The following is a 10,391-nucleotide window of genomic DNA, read 5'->3' on the forward strand; positions in this document are numbered from 1 at the left end:
TCAGAAGGAGCAGACGAAGGGCAGCTGACTATGGCACGGAGCTCGTCGCCAGTGGCCATCTGGAAGTAGAGAGCACAGTGATGTCAGCTGCCTCTCTGGGTCTGGCCGATGCCTCGCCCCTTCCCTCCTAAGGTACCTCGGATGTCCCTTCTGCAGCCATCGTCATTGGGCGTTGGACACACTAACTTACATTTACCAAGCCATACCATGACCTGGGCTATGTGCTAAGTGCTTTCCGTCGACTGTCACCTTCTGTCCTCATCTCAACTCCAAGAGGCAGGTGCTGTCATGATCCTTGTCCCATAAAGAGGAGACTGAGGCTTGGTAGAGATCAATAACTTGCCTGGAACCTGCCTGGCAAGTGGCAGAGCTGGAATGTGACTCCTGGCCCTCTTGCTCTAGCACATATGGTCTTAGCCACTAACTAAACTCCTTCACATCTGCCGCGCATGCTGTTGCCCACATCTGCTGTTTGAAGCTGGCATCTTGTCTCTCAGCCATCTCTAATTACCACACCCGGCCTTCTCCTTCATTCACACCTTATATCCATGTGTCGCTCTCATTTTCACATTGACCACTTGAATCTGTCACCCTCTTATCAGAGGAAGTTAAGGACCCCTAGCCAACTCCCTCATACCTAGAGGACCCCTGCCACCTGGTTTTATTCAAGGGATCCCTGTATCTCAGCTTTTCTCACAGACAAGTGATAACTCACAAGTTGGGGTTGGATGTGAGCTTAAGGAGATGTGTCCAGGCAGCTCAAAGGGATAGCTTCTGAGAATCCACTTTGTCACCCCCTTATCCTTCCCCAGGGGCCCATTCCCCTCACCTTTAGAACATAGGGTCACACAGTGGCCTCCTGAACACCCAGGTTGCCCTGAGGCCCAATATGCAAAATTCCAGGAGCTTCCATCAGTCCAGCAAAACTTCTTCCACAGGAACTGGAGAAAAGATAAGGCAGATCAGAGGGCAGAGGTCTAGGAAGGCAGATCCAGGTACTCAGAGATAGCTACTGCTGCCTTCCCTCTCTGCCTGCCTGGCCAGGAGCCAGATACCCTTGCAACCCATTCCTGAAGCTTTGTGGGCAATGGCAACCATTTGTCCCAGCCATCCCACAGAGCAGACTTCTCCAACCACACTGGAGGATCTTGCTAACATGCAGATTCTGATTCAGGAGACCTGGGGTTGGGCCCAAGATTATGCATATTTAACAAGCTACCAGGTGATGCTGATACTGCTGGCCCATGGACCACACCTCGAGTACCAAATATAATGGCATGTATTCATCCACAATCTCAGAGCCACCCCAAGATAAGAAGATCCCTATTGTAGAAATGAAGAAGCTTAGGATTCCTAAAGCTCTTCAGTTAGTAAGTGACCAACCTGAACCTAGAATCTGTCTCATGACTTGAGTGTTATACTGATAAATGTTTTTGAAACCAGCTCTGGGAAAGGTGTGAAAATGGGAAGTAGGAAGGAGCCCTGATGTATAACATGATATTTTGGGATCTGAAATGTCCCACAAAGGCCCATGTCCTTGTGGTTTGATCACCAGCCCATAGTGTGATTGGAAGATGGTGGCACTTTTAAGAGGCGGGGCCTAAGCCAAGTGCTGGGATGAGTCCCAGTGACTCAGGAGGCTGAGGCAGAAGGATCACAAGTTGAGGCCAGCCTGGGCAACTTACTCAAAATAAAAATTAAAAAAAAGGTTGGGGATGCAGCCCAAAGGCAGTTCACTATTGGGTTCAATCCCCAGTACCCCCAAAAACAAAAAAAATAAGGCAGGGAAGCAGTTAGGTCAATGGGGGTGTGCTCTTGAAGGGGATTTTGGGACCTTGGCCCATTCCTCTCTTCTTTTCTTTCCTGCTGCGATGAGGTGAACACATCTCCATACACTGCTGCCACAATATTCTGTGCTGCCACCGGTCCAAAGAAACATGGTCAAATGACCGTGGATTGAAACAGTGAGCCAAAATAAACCTTCTTCCTTAAAAGCTGATTCTCACAGACATTTTATTGGGGTAATGAAGACTGATGGACATATAACAACTGCCAATATCCTTGGTGTAAAGGATACCATGTCTGATTTTAAGCTACCAGCATGGAGTTAGAGCTCGGAGATGTGTGTAATTTGTTCTCTCCTAACAGCACAAGTCAGCTCTGGCACTTGTTTGCTTACCCCTCTATGGACACCTTATCTCTGCTAGGTTAAGGCTTGGCCCCAGCAGGTGCTCCCTTAAAACAATCAAAAATAATTTTCTGTACTGAGTAGTTGGGCCCGGACTTACCCAGCCCCTGAGGACGCCTCCGATCCAGATCTGGGCCTGGTTTATCTTACTGGCCAAACAATGAACACGATAGTTGAAATTGTAGTTGTGAATGGAGACAAGGTTGCCTCTGTAGCATCTCCTGCAGACATTCTGCAGAGATAAGGGGGGAGGTAGAAAATTCACTCTCTTTTTTCTCAAATTCCTGAGTCTCCAATCAAGACACCTACAACCATTTTCAAGTTAGAAATAAGGGACCCACTTCTCTCCCTCAATAACTTTTGCTCCTTAATCAGTTGCCAGGGCATTCTTTCAGGAAATAATAATTATTATTATTAATAATAATACTTATTTATAGTCACTATTTACTGAGTGTTAATTCTAACTATCCTGAATGCATTACCTCAGTTAACCTTCACAACTCTAAGATATTGGTAGTATTCAGTCAGCTTTCTGTATCTGTGGGTTTCTCATTCACAGATCTTTAAAAATCACAGATCAAAATTTTTTAAATTGTATCTGTACTGAACATGTACAGACTTTTTTCTTGTCATTATTCTCTAGACAATACACTATAGCAGTAATTTACATAGGATTTATACTGTATTCCATATTATAAGTAATCTAGAGAGGATTTGAAGTACATGGAGGGAATTGCACAGATTATATGCAAATAATTTGCCATTTTTATATAAGAGCCTTGAACATCTGAAGATTTGGTTATCTATGGTGGGGCGGGGCGGGGGGGAGGTCCTTGAATAAATACCCCATGCAAACTGAGAGACAACCATATTTCTTCATCTTACAAATGAAGATACTGAAGCTCTGAAAGATGTGGCTACTTGCCCAGGTGACAGACCATGGAAAGTATAAATAATTTTGAACACAGAAGTATCTAATACCCATGATTTTGTTCAAATTAGTGGTTCTCAAAGTGCAGTCCTCAGACCAACAATATCATTGCCACCTGGGAATTTGTTTCAAATGTAGATTCTCAGGCTCAGCCCCAGAAATTGTGGGAGTGAAGTCCTCAAATCTGTATTTTAACAAGACCTCCTGGTGATTCTGAAACTAGGGTTTGTGGGCCACTAAGTTAAACAACTAGAGAACAGAAGTTTGGATCTACTCTCTTCTCTGAGCCCCCATTCCCCTTCCCACCCTGCACAGAAGCTCCTGGCCACTTACCTGAGCTTGAGAAAATGTCTTTGGAGTTTGTACCAGCAGATAGCGACAGGTTTTGCACCCAGAATCTCCCTGAATTTGAACAGTATCCTCTTCCCTGGGGCATAGCAAGTTCTGCTCTAAAGGAGGTGGGCCTGACTCCACAGCCTCCTCATGTTCAAAGGCTTCTTGATATCCTGAAGTCTTGACCTCATCGCCCTCTACTTGAATCACCTCTTGGGTCAGGGCCAACTCTCCCTTCTGCTCCCCTGAGCCATCTGGATCCTGATCCAGGTCTGTCTCTGTCTTTAGGCTCTCCAGGTGGGGGGCATCATTTTCTAGGAAGAAGAGGTAGCCTGCCATCACATCAGAGGCTCCCTCCTTCCAGGACCATGGACAGCTCCAGCCATCCTGCTCCGATCCTCTGGAGCCAGCCCAAACGGCCTCCTCCATGTTGGATGAGGAGAGATGTCTTGGGTCAGAGTCACAAATGGATGAGAACCTGACCCCTGGCTGACTCCAAAGGTGTACATTTGGGGGCAGGAGGAAGGAGAAGGTGTGAGAATCTTGGGACAGCCACCAGCTCTTCATCTTAACAGGTGGGTGCTTACCTCTTATGAAGGAACCCTGAGAGAAAATTCAGGTCCCAATTCTAAGTTCAGGATAATCTTGCCAGAGATGGGCCAGATCAACTGAGGAGGAGAGACTGGCCCTGCCCCATGGGAGTAAAAATAAAGGGAGGGGAACATTAAAAATAGGAGAAAGGAGAAATGACGGGTGAGAAGGGGATGGGAGGACTTACTTACCCAGATAAAGAGCAGAAACTGTCCCCAGCAGGAGAAGGGCTAGGTGCAGGGGGTGTTTCATATCTACTCAGTCTCGTAGCTGGACACAACTCCGCCTTCCTCCTCCAGGCTGTCTGTGTGTCTAGCACAGCCCCTGGCACAAAGTACAGCAGCAATATTTGTTTAATTAATTGATTAAAGGACAAACTAGAGGGCTTCCTCTTCCTCCAGTGGACAGACCCTGAGCTGAAGCATCTGGAAAAGGAATGGGGAAGGCACAGCACGGGTGCAAAAGTCCCCTTTTCCTGAAATCCTCACACAATCCTGGACTACAATCTCAGACTTTATAGGACAGGGCTGCTGATTTCCCTCATGCTGGGGAGGAGTGAGGGAGGATAGTGGCCATCACTGACCACCTCAGGACAGGTCTCCTAGGTGTTTTCTCCACCTGAGGTCCCATTTCCTCCCAGGCTCTGAACCCCGCCTCCCTTGGCAACAAGAAGAGTACTCACCTTCTGGCTCCTCCAAGTTCAGTGCCTCTGGAGGCTGGGCCCCACAAGCAGCCTTTATGCTGGGCTTTTGGGGAAGTGGGAAGAGGCCAGGATGATTGCCCCAGGCCAGGGCTGGGGCAGTGGAGCTGATAACAACTGTTGGCTCAGTCTTCTTACCTCTGGGTCTTGCTCTCTCCTGGGACTGCAGGGCCCTGCCCTGTCCAGTCTGCTGCCCTGAATGGGAGCCCACACACACTGCCTTGCCTGGCTGTCATGCCTATTGTCCAGGCATATTATTAGTAGTATCCCTTAAAGTTCTCCATCTAGCCGGGCATGGTAGCATACGTCTGTAATCCCAGCAGCTCAGGGATCACAAGTTCAAAGCCAGCCTCAGCAAAAGCAAGGTGCTAAGCAACTCAGTGAGACTCTGTCTCTAAATAAAATACAAAATAGGGCTGGGGATGTGGCTCAGTGGTCAAGTGCCCCTGTGTTCAATCCCCGGCACACACACCCCCCCAAAAAATCTAAATAATATCTAAACAGTGCCCCTTAACTCAGGAGTAGCCTCCCATGGTCAGTATCCCAGAAGTAGGGACCTCGGGGAGCAACGCTCCCTTGAGCTCTTATTTCCCTTCACCCATTTCCACCAGGAATGTTTGACTATTTGTGCTTCACAGATGTGAGAAATGAGGCGTAGTGGAGGAACACAACTTGCCAAGGTTACACGGAAAGTGAAGGAACTGGGATTTCTAAGTCTCTCTAGCTCCAACTCTTTTCTCCTCTCCTCCCATATCCTCACCCCCTGCCCTCCCTCCCTCTGTTTCTCATTTTTATGTGTGAAAAACCTTGCTGTTTCCTCTGTACTGAAAATCTAGATCAGGGATTCCTAACCTTTATACTGTTTATATTTGGGGCCAATTAATAGTTGTGGGGGGCTGCCCTGGGCATTGTGGAAAGCTCCACAACACCCCTGATATCTACGAGATATCATCTTACTAGATGTCGGTAGCAGCTCCCCTGAGAACAACCAACAATGTCTCCCCTCATTTCCTAATGTCCTCTGGAACATCTGGGGATCGCTGATCTAGAACATGCCATTGTGTCCAACCTCAAGGCATATGTCCATGGCTGGCCAAGAGGCGGAGCTAGAATGAAAAGCTACATGCAGAATCTTCCAGACACTGATAGGTCACCTTCCCACCCCAAGTTTACCTCCTCTCTCTTACTAGAGGCTGATAGGAGAGTCCAGAGTCAGAACTAGGATCAGCCAAGTGAGGCCCTCATCTTAGATGCAAAATTTAAGGAGGCACTAAAAAAAAAATTCAGTATGCAGGATAAATAGTATTTTTCACAGTCTTTCTTTAAAGTCAAAATTAATGCAAAACATCCTTGAGGAACAAAATATCAAAATTCTAACCAACCAAGCCCAGCCAAATTCCCAGCAGTCCAAAGAAAATTCAGCAAATGCTGAGCCCTGGTGGCCAGATTGCTCTGCCAAGACTGTGGAGTGGAGGGGGGCACTCAACTCCAGGCCTCCTACTGGACAGTGCACATTTGTTGCCCATATTCCAGCCCAGTCCTCCAAGGCAGCAGGGACAAGTAGCCCTGAGGGTCAGGAGGCCTGGATCCCTTCCCCTCCTCTGCTCTCCCAAGGGAACTACAAATGGAGAAGTAACCGAGAGGTTATTTCTGGGCCTGGTTGCAAAGTAACTGCCTTGGCTCTTATCTCCCTGGCCCAACGAACCAGACCTGCTTATCTACCTGATTGTGGGAGGATTGGCCAATGCCAGGGCCCAAGAGCCTGGTCAAGGGATTTCAAACTTGAGACCTCCCTCCATATTCACCCTCACTCCCTCACCCCAGAACCCAGGTCAGGGCTCCATTCTACCTGTGGTCAGATGACCTATTATCTTGGCTCTCTCAGGAGGCAGCACCTCCATCATTTTAGAGATGAGGAAATGGCATCTCAGAGAGCCCAAGAGCACAGAGCAAGTTGGAGACCAGCCTAAACCCGTCTTCAGGCTCCTTACCCACCCACACCTGCCTTCCTCCAGCCTCCTCCCATGCACCTCCCTCCTCTTCAAGCCCATTCCCTGCCTCAAGTTGACTCGTTTTTCTGTTTTTGTTTTGCACACAAACCTCAGGCAAAGACATTCTAATGACTTCAACAACCTCATCAATGACCACAATGGTGATGCCTGTCTGAGTTAAAACCAGAAATGACTTTTTTTTTTTTATTTTTTATACTTGGGATGGAACCCGGGGCACTCCACCACTGAGCTACATCCCCAGTCCTTTTTATATTTTGAGACAGGGTCTTACAAAGTTTCCCAGGATGGCCTTGAACTTGGGATCTTTCTGCCTCAGCCTCTTGAGGTGCTTGGAGTACAGGCATGTGCCACCATGTCTGGCTCAAAAATGACATTTTTGAAGGTCCACCCCAAACTAGATCCTACAACATAATCTTTTTAAAAATTATTCTACAAATTGGGTATTGTCATCTCTACATATTTACTACAAAATCAGGAGAGGTTAAATTACTTACCCAAGTTTCACAAACTAGTAACAAGTGGTACGCACGCAGGACCCTAGTCTGTCTGACTTCCTAGTCTTTGTTTGATAGACCCAAACGTGCTGCACCGTCTGGCACGTGGTGCCAACGTTTTCAATGTACTTGGAACACCAAGTCTTTAGATGACTGTCGGCAGCGATGTTTACAGATTTAGTCCAACCCCACACTACACAAAGGCTGGGTCTCATCATCTTTTTTTTTTTTTTTTTTTTTAAAGAGAGAGTGAGAGAGGGAAGAGAGAGAGAGAGAGAGAGAGAGAGAGAGAGAGAGAGAATTTTTAATATTTATTTTTTAGTTCTCGGCGGACACAACATCTTTGTTGGTATGTGGTGCTGAGGATCGAACCCGGGCCGCACGCATGCGAGGCGAGCGCGCTACCGCTTGAGCCACATCCCCAGCCCCAAGGGTCTCATCATCTTTAAAGTCACATGGTCCAGCTACTCAGGAGGCTGAGATCTTGTCTCAAAATTTTAAAAAATGAAAAAGGACTGGGGTGGAAGCTCAGCAGCAGAGTGCTTGCCTAACCTGTGTGGGGATCTGGGTTCAATCCCCAGTACCAAAACAAAACCAAAAAAAAAAACCAAAACCCCAGGCACATGGTGTGGTGTACAGCGAAATCACAAGGCCCAGAGTCAGCCACTCTGTTCCTCAGTTTTCTCATCTGTAAGGATAATAATAGGACCTTCCTCTAATGACATCATCTGGTTGTGGAGTTGGGGGTGGCTCTTGTCAGTCACCTTCTGAGATGAGGCACGAGGAGCTGCGGGCGGCCCTGTCAGTGAGTAAGCAGTGAGCGCTGCGTCCTTTGAGCTCTTTGCTACTCTGCTCTTGGCACAGTGTAAAGAACTACACACGTGCCATTCCCAAGGGGTGATCTTCGTTTCCCAGAGCTCAGTTAGCTTCTTGTCAGAAAGAATTGCACACGCACAGCAATTCTCCTTATTTCATGATCTTTACTTTAAAAAAAAATCTTTTTATGAACAAATAACATGCACCCGCCCTGTGCACTGGAGAGTGGACGGCACAGGGAAGCTTCACAGTGGGCGCCACTGCGTAACCACACCCAGAACAATAGACGGAACAGGATGAGGAACCCTGAAGCCTCCCTCCTGCCTCCTTCTTGACATTATCCCCCAAAGGGAATCTCCATGGACTGAGAGTCAACACACACCCAACCAAAGAGATGTGTGAGGAAAAAGATAAAATCCACCTACCACCCCAATAGAACCTAGCACATAATAAGTGCCTAGCAAATGGGAGATTTTATTTAATTGTGTGTGTGTGTGTGTGTGTGTGTGTGTGTGTGTGTGTGTGTGTTTTGCTGGGGATCCAACCCAGGCCCTCATATATGCCAAGCAAGTGCTTTTCCACTGAGCTACACCTGTGGTCCCTATTATTCTTTATTATATGAGGAAACAGTGCCCTTTCCACGTTACAGTATAAAGTCCATGAGGGCAAGGAGTGAAAGGCCTTCAGCTACATTCTCACAGCATCCACCACAGGGCAGAGCCCATCGTACCTGTTTCACATGTTGCCATCTGTGAAACCAGTGCTGCCCAAGAGCAGTGTTTGCAGTGGACCTAAGTTTGAGTTCTGTCTCTTTCTCAACTGACAGAAAGACCCTGGACAAACTCCTTCCCCTCTCTGAGCCACACTCAAAAACAATGAGTTCTTGTTGTGTATCCCTCTAAGACCCCTGTCCCGTGTTCTGTGAATTTGTCCCATGTTCTATGAATTTGAAGATTCCAAAAGGGAAAGGACCTCAGGGCATTGACCCCTTTTACTCTGCTGGCCTCCCTAGTGGAGGAGGGGTTTAGAATGCCTTTCTTCTGATGGAAGCTTCCTCATCTCCAGCTGGGTTGAGTCTTATGCCCCAAGAGAAACCCAGGAGTGAGGGAGAGCAGCCAAAGCCTCCAGCCATGGGGTCATAATGGTTAAAGAAACAGACTTTAGAGCTGCTAGAGTCAGATCTTGGCATTGGATACACTCCGATGTTTAGTCTTGGGCAAGTCTTTTGACAAGTCATGACTTTTCTGAGTCTGCTTCTGCAAAGTGGAAATAAGAATGATTGATTGCACAAAGTCATTATGTAAAATACCTGCCCCAGCTGGTGGTACTTTGTGGGTGCTCAAAAAGTGGTAGTAATGAGTAACTTATTGAGCTTATATTATAAAAAACTACATGAGCTGGAGATGATGGTGTATACCTGTATTCCCAGCTACTCAGGAGACTGAAGCAAGAGGATCACAAGTTCAAGGCCAACCTCAGCAAGTTATCAAGACCCTCCCCCATCTCCAATTACAAACAAAAAGGGCTGGGGCTGTAGCTCAATGGTAGAGCACCCCTAGGTTCAATCCCTCATATAAAGGGTGGGGGGAAATATATGTGGGTTCCCGAAAGACAAGAAACTGTGTCTTATATTCCCAGTCTTTATTTGGAATCTAATGCATAGCAGGTTGTCTTCTTCTGGGTTTTCCCAGAAGCAGAGCTTGAGGCAAGGATTTGAATGTAAATACTATAGTAAATTTGGGAAGTGCAGAGATACTAGTAGGAAGCAGAGAATTCATCTGGGGAAGAGCAGGCAGCCAGTACAAGGCCAGTCACTTAATGGGTAACTGAGAAGTGGTGTCCAATACATGCCATGGATCTATTCCTTTTAAGAGGCAAAGGACTGGGGTGCTTATGTACCCACTTCTGAGAGTTGTCTGCTGTTCCCAGGGACGTGTCAATTTCCAATCACATCAAACCAACCGCAGTTCTGGGGTTGGGAGGAATGAGTGAAAAAGGCCCTTGGACACAGAGATGCACATATAAGCCCACCCGAAACCCTGGAAGTTCTGGAAGAACTTCCTAGCAACACCTGCCACATAGATGCCCTGTAATTGGATCTTCTGAGACCCACCAGAGCCCATTCAGCTGCCACTGGAAAGCTCCACAGACCCCAATACCACTCTCCATCCTTGAGGAGCAATAACTTCTAAACCATTCTATGAAAGGTATAGAATGTGGGTTGGGATCATAAGGCAGAAAGTCCAAAGGTGAGGCTAAGCAGTGTGGATCAATGATCTCAGGAAAAAATGCACTTTTTTCAGCGTAGCAATTTTATTGTAGGGAA

General features: G+C 47.1%; 1 protein-coding gene across 1 annotated transcript; it reads right to left on the bottom strand.

The window, feature by feature from the left end:
- On the bottom strand, window positions 1-4,295 carry PRG3 (proteoglycan 3, pro eosinophil major basic protein 2; the record flags this gene model as incomplete). The annotated part of the gene is made up of 5 exons (XM_081280554.1): window positions 1-59; window positions 830-941; window positions 2,289-2,420; window positions 3,453-3,766; window positions 4,235-4,295. 5 exons carry the CDS (start codon window positions 4,293-4,295, stop codon window positions 1-3), a joined length of 678 nt encoding a protein of 225 aa, XP_081136680.1.
- Window positions 4,296-10,391: the final 6,096 nt, after the last annotated feature.

This window comes from Spermophilus citellus (genome assembly GCF_964194105.1).
Source record: "Spermophilus citellus genome assembly, chromosome: 2".
Taxonomy (NCBI): Eukaryota; Metazoa; Chordata; class Mammalia; order Rodentia; family Sciuridae; genus Spermophilus; species Spermophilus citellus.